The 18,847-nt window shown below is 36.4% G+C and overlaps 5 protein-coding genes and 2 long non-coding RNA genes across 15 annotated transcripts; 4 read left to right on the forward strand and 3 right to left on the reverse strand.

Annotated features, from left to right (window-relative positions):
- Window positions 1-379: 379 nt before the first annotated feature.
- Window positions 380-2,877, forward strand: LOC145731440 (gamma-glutamyl hydrolase-like). 4 transcript variants are annotated; one of them, XM_081983242.1, is made up of 8 exons: window positions 894-948; window positions 1,022-1,092; window positions 1,633-1,798; window positions 1,852-1,902; window positions 1,952-2,054; window positions 2,105-2,234; window positions 2,285-2,503; window positions 2,554-2,877. In XM_081983242.1, exons 2-8 carry the CDS (start codon window positions 1,023-1,025, stop codon window positions 2,823-2,825), a joined length of 1,011 nt encoding a protein of 336 aa, XP_081839368.1. In that variant the 5' UTR covers window positions 894-948; window position 1,022; the 3' UTR covers window positions 2,826-2,877. The 4 variants fall into 4 exon arrangements, with proteins under 4 accessions (XP_081839370.1, XP_081839369.1, XP_081839368.1 ...); XM_081983244.1 differs by lacking the exons at window positions 894-948; window positions 1,022-1,092 and adding an exon at window positions 380-681; XM_081983243.1 differs by lacking the exon at window positions 1,022-1,092 and having other exon boundaries at window positions 802-948.
- RpL28 (ribosomal protein L28) lies at window positions 2,873-3,816 on the reverse strand. 2 transcript variants are annotated; one of them, XM_081983277.1, is made up of 5 exons: window positions 3,712-3,816; window positions 3,404-3,502; window positions 3,224-3,352; window positions 3,056-3,169; window positions 2,873-2,994 (listed from the first exon to the last, which is right to left on the reverse strand). In XM_081983277.1, exons 1-5 carry the CDS (start codon window positions 3,799-3,801, stop codon window positions 2,911-2,913), a joined length of 516 nt encoding a protein of 171 aa, XP_081839403.1. In that variant the 5' UTR covers window positions 3,802-3,816; the 3' UTR covers window positions 2,873-2,910. The 2 variants fall into 2 exon arrangements, with proteins under 2 accessions (XP_081839403.1, XP_081839405.1); XM_081983279.1 differs by having other exon boundaries at window positions 3,716-3,769.
- A 2,828-nt stretch (window positions 3,817-6,644) lies between these two features.
- On the forward strand, window positions 6,645-7,361 carry LOC145731487 (uncharacterized). 2 transcript variants are annotated; one of them, XR_014178811.1, is made up of 3 exons: window positions 6,645-6,882; window positions 6,941-7,162; window positions 7,225-7,361. It is a non-coding gene; the product is annotated as an uncharacterized LOC145731487 (long non-coding RNA). The 2 variants fall into 2 exon arrangements; XR_014178812.1 differs by having other exon boundaries at window positions 6,646-6,878.
- Window positions 7,362-7,752: 391 nt separating this feature from the next.
- On the reverse strand, window positions 7,753-9,308 carry LOC145731485 (uncharacterized). Of its 2 annotated transcripts, XR_014178810.1 has the most exons (3): window positions 8,391-8,978; window positions 8,028-8,332; window positions 7,753-7,979 (listed from the first exon to the last, which is right to left on the reverse strand). It is a non-coding gene; the product is annotated as an uncharacterized LOC145731485 (long non-coding RNA). The 2 variants fall into 2 exon arrangements; XR_014178809.1 differs by having other exon boundaries at window positions 8,028-9,308.
- A 149-nt stretch (window positions 9,309-9,457) lies between these two features.
- LOC145731437 (transmembrane protein 120 homolog) lies at window positions 9,458-11,550 on the forward strand. The gene is made up of 7 exons (XM_081983238.1): window positions 9,458-9,842; window positions 9,898-10,016; window positions 10,076-10,246; window positions 10,487-10,797; window positions 10,850-11,073; window positions 11,128-11,283; window positions 11,337-11,550. The coding sequence occupies exons 1-7, from the start codon at window positions 9,786-9,788 to the stop codon at window positions 11,364-11,366; spliced, it is 1,068 nt and encodes a 355-aa protein (XP_081839364.1). The 5' UTR covers window positions 9,458-9,785; the 3' UTR covers window positions 11,367-11,550.
- Window positions 11,551-11,666: 116 nt separating this feature from the next.
- Window positions 11,667-18,744, forward strand: LOC145731432 (uncharacterized). Of its 2 annotated transcripts, none has more exons than XM_081983231.1 (4): window positions 11,667-12,710; window positions 13,870-13,938; window positions 14,073-14,162; window positions 18,542-18,744. In XM_081983231.1, exons 1-4 carry the CDS (start codon window positions 11,766-11,768, stop codon window positions 18,608-18,610), a joined length of 1,173 nt encoding a protein of 390 aa, XP_081839357.1. In that variant the 5' UTR covers window positions 11,667-11,765; the 3' UTR covers window positions 18,611-18,744. The 2 variants fall into 2 exon arrangements, with proteins under 2 accessions (XP_081839357.1, XP_081839358.1); XM_081983232.1 differs by lacking the exon at window positions 11,667-12,710 and adding an exon at window positions 12,788-13,790.
- Window positions 14,186-18,305, reverse strand: S1P (membrane-bound transcription factor site-1 protease). Of its 2 annotated transcripts, none has more exons than XM_081983152.1 (12): window positions 17,553-18,304; window positions 17,214-17,428; window positions 17,018-17,158; window positions 16,800-16,959; window positions 16,627-16,743; window positions 16,384-16,568; window positions 15,947-16,326; window positions 15,709-15,894; window positions 15,233-15,656; window positions 14,974-15,177; window positions 14,650-14,920; window positions 14,186-14,579 (listed from the first exon to the last, which is right to left on the reverse strand). In XM_081983152.1, the coding sequence occupies exons 1-12, from the start codon at window positions 18,127-18,129 to the stop codon at window positions 14,341-14,343; spliced, it is 3,099 nt and encodes a 1,032-aa protein (XP_081839278.1). In that variant the 5' UTR covers window positions 18,130-18,304; the 3' UTR covers window positions 14,186-14,340. The 2 variants fall into 2 exon arrangements, with proteins under 2 accessions (XP_081839278.1, XP_081839279.1); XM_081983153.1 differs by having other exon boundaries at window positions 14,436-14,597; window positions 17,553-18,305.
- Window positions 18,745-18,847: the final 103 nt, after the last annotated feature.

Genomic DNA, 18,847 nt, shown 5'->3' on the forward strand with positions numbered 1-18,847 from the left:
ATCTTAAAGATAAAATATATGATCTGTCCACAACCTAATCTATTGCAAAAATTGGATATTTAAAAAAGAATACAATTTCTGATTGCTTTGATTGGTTAGTATAAGTAAATTAACTTGCTCTATAATATTTCAAATGACTCACTTACATCCAACGAGGCCAAATTGGTAAAGCAGTTTTAACAGCGCCCGCGCTCACAGCACTGAAATAGTGATAAACCCTTTTGTGGCCGTGCAGTTATAATTTTTCCAGTCAGTGACCTTTCGATGGTGCCCAAAATTCAGCTAAAGTGGGTATCCTATTTTCAACCACGCAATAAGTAACCTTTATGAACACTAAAAATATCCTCGTGCAGTCTAATTATAGTCAGACTCTAAACTGCAAAACGGTCGATATCGATCAGCTTGCCCTTCTCTAACAATTTGTTTATAATAAACAGGTGCGCAAATATCGACCTACTGACTGGGATCACTATAATTTATTAATCGATTGATGCCATTAAAGGACCCCATGTAAAATTTAAATTAATGCTACTAGAAGAGAATTCATTGTAGTAGGACTTACAGTTGTTTCAATAATTCCAGTGTACAAAACGGCGTTTTATTGTTGTGACCTGTAATAGAACGTCAAAATGACAATAATTATTTGAATTTGAATGCGCTTTTTTTGCTGCATATCAATGGGTGAGTTACTTGTCCAATTCATTATACAGCAGACTAGTATTTGCATTCAAACATTTATCAAAAAAACAACAATGTATAGATTAGTGATATAATTGTTTTATCTAATTTCACTAATTTCAGCAAACACCTAATAATTGAAAAACAGTATTTTATTCGAGCGCATTAATTGAAGTTTGACGCACTTTTAACTACTGCTGATACCTTGAACTATGATAGTAATCTTTCATTTTCTAGTTTTGTACGGTAAAAAGGTCTTCAAGTTTGGAGGTATTTATTGCTTTAAAGTGCGTGTTTGCGTTAAAATGCTTAACTAACCGCATACGAATTACCAAATTCACAGTATGTTTCATTTTCTGGTCAAAACTCCATCGTCAAAATTAAAATGCAGGACAAGTTGCAACGCAAATTTGGGTAGGTCTAGAATTTTTAAAATAGAAAGTACTTAATTAGTGTGGCAACCACCACGTTTGTGCTTTTAGACTGTAGTCTTGTTTGCTTATTATGTCATACTTTGACAGTACACTAATCAGACAGTACACTAATGTGCAGCATCTGCATAACCTGTGATTGCTCTTGAAGTTTACACAGCATATTATCGTACTAACTGTCACTAGACTTCAAATACAGAAAAGAAACAATCATCCCTATAATTACTAATAACTAAAATAGTTAAACTTCTTTAAACTCTGTCAATTCAATCAAATCTTATGTATAAGTTGAGACACTTTTGTGTGGATATCAAAACTTAATTAAGTAAACACACTCTCCAGTAAATAATTCATCAAGTATTGATTGCATATCAATGAGATAAAAATGAATAATAAGCTAAAGTCAGACCATAAAAGAAGCCAATTACAAATCAGTTTAAAAGACCGACGATCAAAATGCACGTCTCGAAAATGTTACAAGTTGTGCTGCAAATTTTAGGGCTGCTACTTCTGTCTGTTTTAGCGCAAGAGTACATAGAGGAGGTAAATGACCGTCCTGTAATTGGGGTGTTATCGCAAGAAACTTACATTGTCTCCTCATATTTCCCTAACGAGACTTACGACAGTTACATTGCCGCTTCTTACGTAAAATTCCTGGAAAGCGCCGGAGCTCGGGTCCTACCTATTTGGTAAGTTCGTTTTGTACTACCTAAAGCAGAAACTAAGTAACATAATTAAATAGGATAGGCCAAAGTGAAGACTATTACAGAAGAGTAGTTGAATACACTAATGGGTGAGTTATTTAAAAAAAAACTGTGATACATACAAAACATTTAAAACAGACTATTGTTCCCTGGTGGTGGCACTTACTTTAATGAAACTGGAGGATACGGTGAAGCTGCCAACCAACTGTACCAAATTGCTTTAGAATACAATGACAAAGGGGTCAGTAAAACACAGTAAAAATTCATTAAAATAAAACAAAGTAATTTTAGACTTACTACCCCATTTGGGGCACTTGCCTAGGACTGCAAGTTTTAATGTTTGCAGCCCTAAGAGGAGTCAAAGACATTAGAGTGAATTGCAGTTTAGTCAATGTAGCTCTTCCACTTGATTTTACAGAAGGTTTGAATTTTTTATCTTAAAACTCAAAGTAAAAACAAGTGTATTTTTAGGTTATAAAACCAGTAAGTTGTTTGTTAAAGCATCCAGTGAGGTAACTGACATTCTGAAAAATGAAAATTCCACATACAACTTACACAGATATTGCATCACTAAAGAGGTTCTGAAGGAAAATAATCTCTCAGATTCCTGGCAAATTTTGTCAACAAATAAAGACAGTAATGGAGTAGAGTTTGTCAGTGCTTTGGAGCACACTGATTATCCAGTTTATGGTTGTGAACACGAAAATCAGCTTGAAATTTACTTAATACATTGCTTGCAGGTGTACAGTTTCATCCGGAAAAAAATCAGTTTGAGTTTAAAAAAGGAAGAGGATTTCCACACTCCTTTAACAGTATTAAAAGTGCACAGTATTTTGCCAATTTCTTTGTGAATGAAAGCAAGAAAAACAACAATACTTTCCCAAGTGATTCATTAGAAGCTGAATCACTGATTTACAATTTTTCACCCAGATATACAGGATTGAAAAGTGGTTATTATGAACAACTTTATGTCTTCCTAAAAAAGGACTTTGAAGAACACCAATTACAGTAAAAATGTACTGTCAATCTATCTACTAGTCTCAGTAATAAATAAGATAATTAAATGTTATAGTTTATTCAACCTTAAAAAATACATCTTATTCTGGCTTCTTGGCCTTTTGTTTTTTAGCAGGCTGTGGCCTTTGTGACCTAAGCACAGCACTGGCACGTCTAAGAGCAGCCTACACCAAGTGGCATGAATCATTAGAAACTTTCATTTAATCAAGTATCTGAAACACTTACCTTGGTTAGGTCTGTGCGGTATTTGTTAGCCTGCAACAATGTCTTCAACTTGTACAAAGAACGTCTGGGTCCGGTTTTGAAGGTCCTCTTTACAATGCTCTGTTTGGGCTTGTTCTACAACCAAATTCAATAATATTTTCCCAATTCATACACTGACAAATAACACACCAGTTTTTTGGCTTTTTTATAAGCAACAGTGAAACCCTTCTTGTCAGGGGCGTCAACAATGGACAAAGTCTTCTTGTGCACCAAACCATTGTATCTGAATGAGTTCAAGTTGGTCAAGTTGTTAGCTTCCTAAAAAAACAGTAGCTTCAGTATTAGTTTGATGGATTTGAGATTACTTACAGTGCTGAAGGGTTTGGAAATGTTACGCTTCTTAAGCAAGTTAGCGTTGTTGTTACGGATGATGCTCCAAATCAAGTGGGACGACATGATGAGTTTCTCCTAAAATATGAAAAAAAAGCTTTGAGTTAAGAAACACGTGTGTAGTGAGGTTAGGATTGCGCACAGTAAATTATCAGTAGTTAACTCATCAGCAAGTTATCTAAAAAGCTTTAAGGATAAATTAACGTTATGTTAGAAGAATTCAATAATTTTCAGCTTTTATAAAGGTTTTTTAGGGCAAAATTTGAATAAAAATAGGAAAAACTTACATACCTTTCCACAAACCTGAAAGAAAAAGATGGCGCCCTACTGTTCTTTTGGCTACTACAAGTGCCATAGTGCCAAATCCTATATGTCATCGTGATGAAAATTTTCATCTCACTCTAATACATTTCAGTTACCCTAAGCAACAGAGAACACAAAACCAATTGACAGTCGACGTCGTGCGGTGTAAATAGTCTAGTGTAGCGCTTTAACATCGCTTACACGCTAACACGATTCTTTAGCAAAACAAAACCATTATTCGGCAAATTAATTAAGCGCTTAAAACGCAAGCGCTACACTAAGCCGGCAAGTCATTCGATTTTTTTCGACCATTCACCATCCCATACAGGAGACGGTAGCTACGAGCCTAAATCTCAAGCAGCCTACTGTGCATTGGGCATAAATCTCATCGAACCTACTGTTCGTTTGATGCAACGTTGCCAATTGTAATAATAAAAAGTCTTTGTGATGGTTATTTTTGTAATAATGTGTAATTAATCTAGTATTAATCTTATATTTAGACTTATATTGACAATAACTATTAATATTATTAATAACTATATTGACTTAAATAAGCCATTCTTTGAATATTATTGACGTATTCACATGCAGGGACTTAAAACCAATAAGGATCATGGGAGAGGCTAACTTGGTTAGCAACTTTACTATGATTATTTGGTAACATAAGTTATGTTTCAAAGTTCTATTTTCATTTTATTTATTTGATAATATGCAATGTATATATTTACTTTCTGAAATGATCGATTAACAAACATTAATGGGTTATTTATTCTCAAGAATCCGAACGATACTTACCCCCATTTGCATCGCCGTATTGTAAGCCGAGCTTAAGTTAAATGTGGGTCAGACTGTGACAGTTTAGGTGAAAAAAGTCACACTCTGAACCACACTTAACTTAAGCTTAGCTTAAAGTAAGACGGTGCAAATGACGGTTATTGAAGTATCTAACTAAGTAATTAAATAAAATGATTTTATAAGTTATAGGTTAGGTTAGTTACGAGCAATATAGTAGATATTGGTATTGGGCTGTTCGGGTTAAGTCTAAATTTTTTAAAAATGTTAGTGCATTTTCTTGAGTATATCATTTGCACTCTCAAGTTATAGGTACATAGTTGACAAAGTGGCATCGTCGCAAACATCCAAGCGCGATCGATATACATAAAAATTTTCGAAGTACACGTTTAGTCGGGGAGATGGCGCTTGGCCAACAGGGGACCTACGCAATGGGGGCGCCATCTTCAACTTAAGTGATAAACTAAATTTACTATACGCGATCTCAGAGACACGTTTTACTATTAATTTACTACCATTTACTATTATATTACGTTTGGCCATGACCTAGTAGTGGCGGACTCTCGGGTAAAATCAATATTTTATAAAGGCTTCCACAGAAGTTCTTGAACCGACACAGATCAGAATGGTGTAACGCCCTGAAAATAATTTTTTCAGCAAAGAAAATTAGTTTTTACCAAAAAACACACGTCAATTTAGTTATCGAAGGGGATATTTAAAATCAGTGGGCATGGTATTTTAGGTTTTGCCCCCGGTGGTCCCCACTTGAAATTTTTAAATGGCACTTCTAGCTTGTAGAACATTATTTTAAAGGTCTTAAAAACCCCGATTCATTACTGTTTAACAAATTTGAAAATCAAAATTGAAAAAACTAACAAAGTTGATTTGATTTTGTGTTTTAGTAAAAATTGTGTCATCTTGACCCTATTTCGAGAACGGATTAACCGATTTCAGTTTTTTAAACGGTGATGAATCGGGGTTTTTAAGGGTTTTAAAATAATGTGCTACAAGCTAGGGATGCCATTTAAAAATTTTATCCACTATAGTTTTAAACTTCCCCCTCGATATCTAAGTTGATGTGTTTTTTTGGTCACAAGTAATTTTGCTTGCTGAAAAAGGTAGTGAGGGTGTTCATGTGATATATACAGAGGGTGTTCCGCGAGGTAAGGGACAAAATTTTACTACGAGTTCTTTAGGTAAATTCTAGTCGAAAATGTCCTATGAACATGGGTCCGCCAATGCTTCCTTACCAAGATATGATTTTTTTAAATTTAATTTTATTTATTTAAGTATTATCCTGTGTTATTGGGAAAGCTATCAGCCACATCATTAAAAGAGCTAGACTATGCTTACAATGTGAAGGTGGACACTTTGAGCAATTATTGTAAACAGTTATTTTCACAGTAATATAAAATTTTTTTTCTTAAATAAAATTATTTTCCGGCATTATTGTAGTTTTTGGCACAATAACACTATTAAAACTAATTTTCGACTCGAATTTACCTAAAGAACTCATAGTAAAATTTTGTCCCTTACCTCGCGGGACACCCTGTATTTACTAAGTAGTTTTATACCCACAATTGTTTACAGAATAAAGTACCTACCTTTTTTGTTATGAGAGGGAATCACTTAAGAGCAAAAAAAAACTTTTTGATCATAATTCTTACAAAATTTTATTACAAACAACAAACAATAAATAATCATGCATTTTTAATTCAAGTATAAAGTAGAAAAATGTATTATATTTATAGACATGCCAATTTATAGTTATTTCGTAATATCATCGATTTTAAAACCTAACCTAACCTAACCTAACCTAACCTAACCTAACCTAACCTAACCTAACCTAAGCTAACCTAACCTAACCTAAACTAAACTAACCTAACCTAACCTAACCTAGATAGAAGTTAAATAAAACAATAAGTTAATTTTTTATTGATATGTATGTTGTATATTATTAGGAGATTAACGTGGGAAAACGGTTTTGATTTTTTTGCGCCTGTACGGTTCATTTAATTATAAGACTTCCTTAATAAAAGTTGTACAGTGCCACTTCGGCTATCAACCTGTAATTTTTTCAGTACTGTGGGTTTAGTCCTTTAGTCGCAAAACGCCTCTAAAAATCCGAAAATTTGAATGTCCCGCCGCACGGTAACTATGGCCCGTAAACAAATTTCCGCGCTGCCAACATTTTACAATCATAACAAAGAAATGTCATTTTATCTCTTTGCCAAACTTGTTAATCGAGTTAATTTTTACATACATTTTAACTATTACATACATAAAGCAAAGAAAATGAAACGGAAAGCCGATAAAGATACTTTATTAGAAGCTAGTGGGAATAAATCTACAAAATGTCGTAAGTAAGTTGCACCATAACCTCAAATCAGTATCCCTTCAATAGGTAAATTTGTTTTGCAGCTCATTCCAGGTTGAATGGTTACGTTTTTCAAACAAACGTGGTTTCTAGTTGTTGATAAAAACCACCAATGAATCATCTTCAGGCCCGCAGGTAAAACTTGAACACATTTGAAGTGTATATAAGTGAAAAATCATGGAACACAGACCATAGTCAAAGTGGATAAAAAAAAATCACCTCCCACATGGATTTTTTTCAGTACAATGAGGAGTCTTCAAAAATGGGTAGATATAAAACATAAACTATTATTAAATCCAGCTGTCTTGCACTCCTTCTATTTTCTCAGGTTTGTAAACAATAATGGACTAGTCAACTAGTGGTCTGTGGTTTGATTAAGAAAGGACAAAATGTGCTTAACTTTTAGTTGTACCCACTTTTCCCCACAACCAATTATTGCAAATAAAAACGATTTTTACACTGAAAGTTTGTTATTATGTTATTATTGATTCACACTTCAACTTGCAGAGTCCCTACATCCAGTTTGGGGAAGAGCTTTGAACAGATGGCAAAAAACAAACAGTGGAAAAAAGTTCTAGAAAGCTCAGAGATAAAATCCTAACTTAGCATAACAGCTAACAGCACCTAGTGACTCATAACACTAAGTGATTAAGCCATCTTCAAGTTTGGCTAAAATCATTCACTAATGAATGTAAGCTGTCTGCTTAGGGTCCCACTCTTACTTAGGGCCCCATTTTTATTCCTGTTATAGGAAGATTTATTGTAATACTTGTTCAAGAGACATCATCACATCATATGTTTAAGACATCTAAGATACCTTAACTTGTAAATCTAGGAAAAATAATCTGATCAGTGATTCCAAAAAATCCCTTTTATTTACATACAACATAGGTACAACAAACAAAACAGTTATGTTGTGTGGAACCTGTGGTTGAACTTAAACACATGAACAAAAGAAAACACAACACAAAAGTCACTAAACCAGATAACTTTGAAAGTGATGATTCCACGAGATTAACCAACCCAATTTTCAATGTTCTGACAGGTTTTGTCCACTACTGTAACTGTGATTCTCCTACAAATCTATTTGAATAGTTATTATAGTTTACTTATGATACTAAAAGTACCTACCTAATTCACCTGTTTAGAAAGTCCAAATTCTGATGTAGGTTGTGGATGTGGCAAGTCCAACAAAGTTTGAACAGTGATATCTACCCATTTATGAAAACATGTCACTCTACTGAAAAAAAAAAGAACAATATAGGAGGTGGTTTTATGTGCTAATTCAACTTGGTTCAACTATGGTCTGTGTTCCATGATTTTTCACTTATCAACACTTCAAATGTGTTCAAGTTTTACTTCCAGGCCTGAAGATGATTGATGGTTTGTATCAACAACTAGAAACCACGTTTGCTTGAAAAACTAGCTGGAATGAGCTGCAAAACAAATTTATCTATTGAAGGGATACTGATTTGAGGTTATGGTGCGACTTACTTTCTTAGGACATTTTGTAGATTTATCCCCACTAGCTAAAATGATAAACTGTAAGACTGGTTTTGTAATAGTGATGTTAGTCTGTGTTTAACAAGTTACCTATTATTATTATAGGTATATACGTATGTATATTCTGCACTAATAATTTATCACCTGCTTGCAAATGTTAATAAAACTATATTACATTATAATATTATACATAGGATACAAAAAATTTAAGCTGATTTTTAAAACCACTAGAATAAAAATTAATGAATGGTTGAACTTTCCTGTTTACTTTATAGGGTAAGAAATAGGAATAATAAAAAAAGTTTATTTTAAAAATTATTGTTTTGTCAGTAGTTTTATAAATCCATGACCTTATAAATACCTACTTATAATATATAATTTTGTCTTTGTCAATAATGCATACTAAATAATAAATAACATAATAATTGGAAACCACTTTTTTACAGACATTCTCAAATGAGAGAATCAGATAAAAAATATAATGATTGAAATATGAAAGTTATCCGGGCTTGCTTATAACCCGTGGTCCATTGGCGGCTTATAAGCCCGGATAACTTTCATATTTCAGTTTTGACCGGCCGTGAAAGCCTTTATAGTCTAATATAATGATTTTATGAAATATATATGAGTAATGAAAATAAAGCCATATAAATCAAGGGCAAATACTTGAATATAAAGAGAAAAATCAAGTTGAAATTATTACATTGATCTGGTGTAGGTTGGTAAGAAAGACTATAATGTCTCTGGAGAATTTTCTACAATATGTTTTCAACTCTCATGGATGAAGAAATGAAATTCTATGAGTTAGAATGAGCCAAACCACAATTGGAAGTATTCTGTTATTATTTAATTAACGCACTAATCACACCAAATGCACAGCACATGCATATTTCACATTACACATATTCCACATACATTGCCAAAAGTCTGTGACTGTGACAAAACCAAGGCGAAATAGGTTCAAATATTATTGCATACTTGCAAGCCCCATTCTATCAATGAGCTTCACCTCCATTCATTATTTTCGAATCAGATTATGAATGAACGAGTGAATGAACTTCCAATCATTATCAAGTTAGAGTGGAATAATAATAGAAGAAAACTGTAATAGTTTACAGTTTTTTTTTGCTGCAATATTGTCGACAAACAGATCAATTTACAGTTTCCTTCTGTAGCGACTGACGTCACACTCCGGCAGCCATTTTGAGTCGGATGAGATTTAGGTCGCGTGTGGTTGTCCCCCATACAGCACCTAAAAGCAAAGTAATGTTTTCGTTTTAAGTCTCCCCTCAATTATTCAATAATTTTCATGTTTAAAACGCATTTCATTGATCAGTCCAGTCGTAAACCGATAAATCGAACTAAAAAACATATTCTGAAGGGAATATGTCTGAGGTTTTCGATGAATGGGACGAGCTGAATGCCGATTTCAAAGAGTTGGAGGTTAGTTGTCCCCAAAAAGAATATTTCCGGTTACACAGCATTCTCCTCTTTGTAGGTAGCAAACCGGACGTATTTAAAGCACTTGGAGGAACTAAGCAGCCACCAAAAGAAATGTCAGGAGCATATACGGCATCAACGATATCGAATAGGAATCATATCCAAGAAATTAGCCAAGTAAGTTAACTTAAACCTTTTAGTAAGTTTCAAATTAATGAATGTGGTCGGGCTTGTAGATTAGCTAAAACTCAGGAAAATGAAAAAGAGGTTAAAGAATTGCAAAGTAATATTCTCAAACGCAAAGCACAACTGTATGAAGTTGAACAAACTTTACCAAAAGAGAATGGGTTGTACTTGAAGATCATACTGGGTAATGTGAATGTTTCTATACTCAGCAAGGAAGATAAGTAAGTGTATAAAGTAAAGTTTTTAGAGCTGGAATTGGGTTTAATTAGTTTTAGTGGCATTATGTCATGATATTTAGTAAAAAGTACAAAAAAATATAAAAATGTTTAAAATTGTCCAATTAAATACATCATCAAATTATTCAATAGTAAATTGTTTTCTAAGCCTATAAGGTAATAAAACTCACCAGACTTTAATCTAATAGTTAGTACCCTAGAAAGAAACATTAAAGTATTTTTAAGGTTCAAGTATAAAGATGAATATGAGAAATTCAAACTGATATTAAGCGGAATTGGGTTTGTGATGGCGATCCTCAATTACTGCGTGAGATTTCGCGCTTTGGAACTCAGCTACATATTTTTACTGGTGTGGTACTACTGCACCTTAACAATACGGGAAAGTATTCTCAAACTAAACGGGTCTCGAATCAAGGGATGGTGGAGGTTCCACCACTTTTTCTCGACCGGTGCGGCTGGTATTCTGCTTATTTGGCCCGATAATGAGACGTGGCTGGCATTCAGAAACCAATTTGTTTTGTTTAATATTTATTTAAGTATGTTCTTAAGTATGGATTTTATTAGGGGAATTCTAACCTTGATTTCTAGGTTTTGTACAATACCTGCAATTTAGATATCAACGAGGCGCTCTTTATAGGCTCAAAGCTTTAGGGGAAAGACACAACATGGATATAACTATTGAGGGTTTCCATTCTTGGATGTGGCGCGGGTTAAGTTTCTTGTACCCCTTTTTGTTTACAGGCTATTTGTTCACTTTATACAACGCCTACACTCTGTATAGGCTCAGTTTTTATGCCAGCGCCACTTGGCATGTAAGCTGATCACTTTGTTTGACTTGCCTGAGACTTAAAGACTTTCTTTTGCAGGTTCCAGTATTATGCGCAATGTTCTTTGTTTTGTTCCTGGGTAATACTCTCACCACTATTATGGTGATTCCTATTAAATTGCATGAGAAAGTCAAGTTGCAATATCGCGTGATGAGTCAAAGATTGAGTGAGCAGCTCCTCAATAATCCTAGAGAGGTTCAAGTGTCTGCCTATAGTTGGAAAAGTTTATTGTAATTAATGGTTTGCAGGTGGATCAGGCAGACAAAAAAGAAGAGTGAGAACAAAGTGATAATGATTATTGTATTCCAAAAATCTGAGTAATTTTTAAGTGGAAAAGGAATCTTATATTGTAAATGCTTTTTACATTTATCGGCAGTTAAATGTAAGTACATACACGTAGTGTCATAATATATTTATTTAATCTATTTTATTGAGTTAAATTAGTAATTTTTGAAACTATAACTTTGCAGTTTTACTCTCTTCCCTAATTCACTCCAACTCTATAATGACAGAAATCATATCTGTTCCACCACAAGTGCTTTGTAAACAACCAAATGAATCATATTGGACCATCTGGAGTACAATGTGTAATGCAAATATACAAGAATTGTCCATTAACTAGAGATAAACATAAAACTCCCAACTAAATTGGAAACTTATTCTGAAAAAAACGCGCGATGTGTGAGCCTAAAGGTTTCTACTACTACTTTCGGCCTTTGGCCCTTTTAGGCAAAGTTATGTGCAGTTTTCCTATAGAGAACGTCCTCAGTTCGGACCCTTTTAAGCTCCGTCATACAAGATTCAGCTTAACTTTCGCGTATTCCTTCGCTATCCAGTACAGCCTGGTGTCTTTTGTGATGATCAATTGCGTCCCCCACATTAAAACTGGATCTTTATCCAAAACTTTCCTGGTCTCTCTAACCATCTGCATGGTAATCCGCTCTAATGTGTCGTTCACTCTTAACTTATTCACCCACGCCAAGAGGATGCCTCGATTAATACAACTACTGCACGTATTCGAGGATCGTTGGAAAAAGCGCAGGCAAGTGCAACAATCCCACTGGCAGAAGTTCTTCTTAAGGGTGGTGTGCACTTCTGTCGGTTACTTTATTTTAATTAGTCTCCACTCTTACGGGACTATAGTGGCTCTGAATGAAATATCGCCGGACTTGGATTTGCACGGGCCTAAATTGCTAATGACCTTCCTGATTGGACTTCTAGGCAGCTGGTATATAGCCCCAATGTTCTATTTTATCTACTTCTCTTCAGCGATTTGCAAGGGGTTTCGTTGCATTAATGACGCCCTGCTTGCAGCCACTATGCATAAAAAATACGACAATTTATTCGAAAATACCGACTCGATGGGTATGGAGGAGTTTGCTGAAAACATAACCGAGTTGAGGTTTTTGCATAGCATGCTGGCAGAAGCTACGGTGGAATTGGGTAAATGTTTTGGAACTTTTTTGGCTATTGAGAAGCTGTTTAATGTGGTGGCTATAGTGGGGAATTTAAGCTGTTTCATACACGACTCGACCCATAGTGTGTACTTGATTATTTTGACAGTTGTTAATCATTTTTTTGGAACCACAATTGCTAGTTTGGGCGAACGCATTAAGAGACGAGTGAGTATACATTGTCATGATTTAGAATAACTTGCACGGTACAAGTAAACAAACCTTAATTAGTTATCTGTAATTAACGACTCATGTCACCGCTTATCAGCCCCCAAAATCATTTCAAACTAGCACTTTCCTAACAAACCAACAATCAGTCTGTGTTTCACATCCTACAGAATGCGTTTCTACGAAACTTTTAGATGGTTGGCTATTATCGGCAAAATGTCCGGACACCTTCCAATACAAAGTGTCTTAAGCAAGGACCCTTCAAGTATTTACTACAAAGCTTGGAGTACCGCCACTCTATACGCCATAGTCATTTACGTGTTGCTCTTTTTAGTCCAATTTATCAACTTTCAATTCTCCACAGGTAACAGTCACTTTACCAAGCTTATACACACTCTGTTTTTGAGCATGCTGATACGTTCACTGTTTTCATTCGGGTTCAGTTTACACCACCAAGCTAAACACATTCCTCGATTGATTAAACTCCTGGATGCGTTTGATAGACAAAGGGACGTAGTGGTAATTCGTCCAAAGCACTCTAAAATGTTTTATATATTATGTGGAATAGTGCTTCCTACTGTCCTCACTGTGTCCTTAGCCGGTGTGTATTTGAAGGAGAGCTCGGACATGATCCAGCAGATTAGTATCGCCGATGAGAGGAAGGGTTGGTACTCGTTTTTCTTTGGGGTGTGTAGTGTTTGGCACTTTTTGCCTCCCACTTACTTTATTTACATTGCCACCAAAATATCGTCGGGGTTTCACCAGATTAATCGGACCATTATAGCCAAAAGGTATTGCGTCAGTTTCTTTCAAGATAAGTGTAAATTCGACAGTGACATGGGAGAGAACCTCGGTAAGCTAAGACTTCTACACAATCTCCTATCTGAGGCTACGTATTGCTTGAGTCAGTGCTATGGTAATTTGATGGCTGTCAATTCGCTTTTTCTTATTGTGGCGGTGGTGGTTAATATTTCTGTTTATTGGTGCGCCACCAGGGATTTTAACTTGATTACTCTGGTATGCGTGGATTGTTTGTATTTTTTTGTCACCGCGGCTCTTGGTACGATTGTGACGAAACGTGTAAGTGAACCGTCAACATAAGATAATAATAATTTACACAAATGGTTGTATGATATTAAGTAATATAATATTTTTGCAGGGAGTCAAAGTAACTAGACTATTTCAAGGTATACCAACTTCGGCCTTATCGGAGAAAAGCAAAGAGGAGGTAAGGTCAACTTAAATTTCCACCAACGTTGTAGGGCGTATGCCGTTGGAACTTAATTTCTGAGATACAGATGAATGTTTAAGAATTTAATGTATTTCCCGTTCTGTAAAAGATCTCTTTTTTTCTGTTTACAGATTCAATTGTGGTTGCTACAATTAACCGCACACCCGATCCATGTAAACGCTGGAGGCTATTTCGTGTTGGATAAGGCGCAAACTACTGAGGTAAGCAAATAAAACGTTTGGGGTGAAGTTGATCGACTCTCTATTTACATTTCACTTAACTAGACGTAATTAAAAAAGGCAGTACGGCTCATATTTAAATAACACTTTATCAACGTGTCTGACAGATTCGAGCGGGTTAACTGTTGCAAGCTAAAAAATTGCAAAGACCTTACCTGTGTCAAAGTTTCAAACTGAAATTTTCTTGCACTGGATTATACTTAATAGTTTGCGGCACATTTTCCGTTTTTTTCGGTTTTCTCCGGTAGCACCGTACGCAAAAGTAACCGAGTACCAAAGACAGCACCACCAGAATAGTCATGGACACGTCGTAACTCTCACTTTTGACGGGAACGTCCACCGGACGGTTCCTCCAACTCCATTCGATAAATTCCCCGCCGTTTTCCATCCCAGAAGCGTCTGCAACGCGAAGTTAATCTGCGATCAAAAACGTTCACTTTTTGACACTTTCGCATCTTGTTCGACCCACCTTTTATCATGTTCTCGTTGAGGTTATCAGCCGACAAGTTGGAGTCCTCGATCAGGGATAACAACTTCTGAGACTGGTACAAATTGCCGGGGGCTGATTGGTTTAAAGGGGCTGGTTTCGCCCAAACCAAATGAGGACACTGCGGCAGCGCCCTCGTACGAACATCTCCCAAGTGACCTTCCAACACTTTTGAAAATCTGTACAACCGGTTTCCGTCCATTCGTTCCGGCAGGTCAGAGTCCGAACTGCGCCAGTTTTCCATCTGATTGTCCTTTGACGAAAAAATCTTATTTCTGTTTATACTTCAGGGGGGGATTATGGTACCTTAAAAACTGAAGGTAAATGTGACGTGGAAGTGTATTCCAGCATGGCTTCCAACAACCAATAGCAGCTGGCCTCCAAGTGACTAGTATCGATGCAGTTTGAGTCGCCGTAGACGATAACGCGACCTCCACGGACTCCTGTACTGGTTTGGAGCAATCCCAATATGGGAACTTTGTACTTGTTTGGGTCTGGTTCTCCTAAAATCTGATACCAGCAAGTTTGATTTCAACAAATGATTTAACTTTCAAATTTAATATACCTCTGCTCCTTGGTCTTCTAAGTCGGCATCGAGCACAATTCCATCCTCTGGGAAATCCCTGATACTGGTTCCTGAAGCATAGAACATCCGATGGTCGTTCCATTTAAAATCTCCTCCAAAAGTGCGATCACCCAGCTGGATGCCCCAAGACGCTAACAGTTCATTGAGGGCGGGCAGATTAGCACCCCCGGTGTCGGGCATCCACCACTGCCGCGTGTTTTCATCGTAGAACTTAACTTTTTTCATTACGGTAACGTTGTACCAGTCCGCAAATATTATAACAGAAAGACCGGCCTCGACGTCACGTTTCAGTTTAACAATTTCCTCCGGAAAGTATTCTTCTTCCGGGTCAACAATCAGGAGTGTGCCGTACTGAGAGGCGTCAAAACAATTGAAAGGCGCTCCCAAAACTTCGATGTAGTAACTATTAGACACAGATTCAGTTCAAAGTAGTCCCTATAATGTTGATCATTTACCCAGCATTCCTAAGGTTTTGATACATATCCTTAAAGTTAGTGTGAATATGATCTCCATTCCAGTCCAGAGGATCATTTTTTACTTTCAAATTATCTCTAGGAAAGTACCCTGGAGGGTATCTGAGATTGTGGTACTGATCCCATAGAATCCTTTTATGTCTAGGTGGGGTAGGAATTATTTTCGCCCTACAAACACCATAATAGTAAAGCTATAGTGGTCACTACACTAAAATAAAACCTTATGGGTAGCTCTACTGTGGAAGTTCGAGGTTCCACTTCACCATTATCAGGAGGTGACTCCACAGTCACAGTAACGTGACCTTGCGCAAACCCTTCATACGTGGCGCCCTCTAAAGCAACAGACATACTAACCGCCAACCAACCCGACCAAGGCCACAATAACTCAGAGTATGAAATGGAAACCTCCAGCAAATGGCCTTGCTGAGGCGTATAAGGATGCCAAGTAGGTTTACTGACGATTTTTCCAGTTACCCCCATTCCATTTAGAATGGTAACATTAACAATTAAAGGGATGCTCCCATAATATAAAGGTTGAGTACAGTAAGGCCACATGTAAGGGCATTCACTTAAGTCTACATAACTAGGACTTAAACTAGCCTGAAAATTTACTTGTCATAAATTAATATAGGTTGGGTTAAATGACAAACTTATTACTTGGGGTTTATAACTGTTCAGAATGTGATGCGCTTTTAATAAGTCAAGTTTGCCATGTCCTTGCTCAAACATGTTTGCACCTGTAAGTCGCCTGGCAGAAGCCATTAGAGCTTGCTTCATACTAGCAGGGTTTATGATATCTTCACCCCTATGCAACACTCCACTAGCTAATAACGTTATAGCTCCTTAAAATATACCAAACTTGTAAAGAAAATCCTTTGTAACACTTTAGAAAAATGATACCTGCAACTACCGGTGAAGCCACACTAGTTCCTGACAAAGTCCTACATCCCCCTTTAATGTGTGACCCCTTTACTGCCGATCCGTACGTCACTATATCAGGTTTCACTCTGCCATAACCTAACAATACAAAACATAACTACATCTCCAAACCAAACAGTACAAGCAATGAAAACCTTGAGGCAACTCCCAAGTGGTCATTCCTCTAGAAGAAAACTTGGCAATTTGATCTTCAAAATTAATCCCTCCCACTCCAATTACATCCATCTGGTCTGCTGGGTTATTTAATGTCCCATAAAGCGGACCGTCATTGCCGATCGCAGATACCATTATAACCTGGCAACAGCAATAAAACATTAACAAACTGAAAACGGTAGTGCTAGAGTTTAGGTACCTTATTGGCAGTTAACTCCCAGACTTTATCAACAAATGGATGGTCCTTAAAGTCTGGACCACCTATACTAAGATTAAGAACATTGATTTTCTTTAAAATTGCATAGTTAAAGGCATCCAGAAACCAAGATGTGTAGGACACCTTAAATTAATAAAGTTTGCACCAACTTTTCATATTGTGCCTGAAATCAAACTACCTGATTGTTGGTAAATACTCTAAAAATGTGGAGTTCAGAGTCAGGAGCAAACCCCAGACATTCTTTATATGAAGCTATAACGCCAGCCACAAAAGTTCCATGTCCCAGGCCATCATCATAGGTTTTTTCATTTGTCCAGTTGGTTCTTTCTTTAATTTTTTTAAAGTGAGGATGGTTTTTTGAGAGGCCAGTATCAAAAATTGCCACTTTTATTCCTGAAATGTTTATTTAAAAAAAAATCAATAGGTAAATAGAGGGAATGTTTGTTGTTGTGGACTTTTACTTCCCATTAGTAATCAGTCATAATGACCTTTCCAAGTCAATACATTAAATCCTTACCTTTTCCAGTGATTCCCATTTTCCATAAAGCCCCAGCTTGCAATACAGAAGTGATTTGTTTAGGAACAGCTCTGAGAAGTTTTCTTGAGTTGTGATGTCTAGCCTGTCCTTTGGCATTAGCTGCATTATTAGGATTTAGAAACTTAAGAGTGCGCGAAACCATACGTTGGGCGGTCACCCTTTTGATAGCAGGATGATCATTCAGGGCGTTTAAACCCTCAAAATTGTCTGTATCCTCTAATACTATCACATCAAAGTCACTGGGAAAATCACTGGCCGGGTTCTCCCGTTCCAGGATGCTCCATTTTTTTATACCGGTACCGTTCAAGGCTGTCTGGATGTAGTTAGCTCTAGCCTGGTTTTTGTAGTAACCATTAAACATGACTATGTACTCATTTTCAACCACTTTGGAGGTGTAGTCCACCTCTACTTGTTCGACGGTCAAATTGCAACAGAGCGGCGACTCTAGGAAGCCCTCGGACTCATCCACGTCATTGTCTGAGGGATCCTGGGCGTAGGAGTGGTAAAAGTGTAAGTACACCAGAGTGTGGAACAGGAAAATATGGACGGCTCGCATCTTGTAACAAAGTTAAGGAGTTTTCCACTTTTTCTTTCTTCTCGTCATTCTTGGACACCTAAGTTTAACGATAACATATTCTAGGTCAATTATTAAAACATTATAATAAGGGTGTATATTTTCTGTGTATGTTTTTTTTATGGGACAACTTTTGACAGGAATCCTAACCAAACTTTTTACTCAAATTATAAATATGCGTCTGCGTTCTGAATTACCAGCTGGAACAAGTCACGTGACTTTACTTGGAGTGGATCATGTGATGTCCATGCAACTACTAAAGGGCAGTTCACATGATCAACTGTTCGGTGACGCAAAAGAAGCGTCTTTCTAGTCTACAGGCGGCATTGCCAGACTGTGCTTCCAATTTGTTATTCAAATTTTACTCATTTAAGTAATTTTTAATTCTTTTCAGGTCATATCATCAATTGCAACCTACTTAATAGTGGCTGTTCAATTGCTGCAAGATGGCGAGCTCAAATAAGACTGTTGAAGCCAACATGTTTTTTTCAAAATTTGTCTCCTGAGTGTCCTAACTTGCCACCGGGCTGCAGTCTCAAGCCTACTAACTATTAATTTGTTTTTTTATTATAAAATATAATAAATAATAATAATTGATTAATGAGTATTGGTTTAACCTGGGCTGCCCTTAAAAAAAAATAAAAGGGTCGTGCTTGAAAGAAAGGATGTTTTACACGCTTTGGCAATGTGGCAAATCAAA

Source organism: Ips typographus, linkage group LG7 (assembly GCF_016097725.1).
Source record: "Ips typographus isolate SLU linkage group LG7, UJ_Ityp_2.0, whole genome shotgun sequence".
NCBI lineage: Eukaryota > Metazoa > Arthropoda > Insecta > Coleoptera > Curculionidae > Ips > Ips typographus.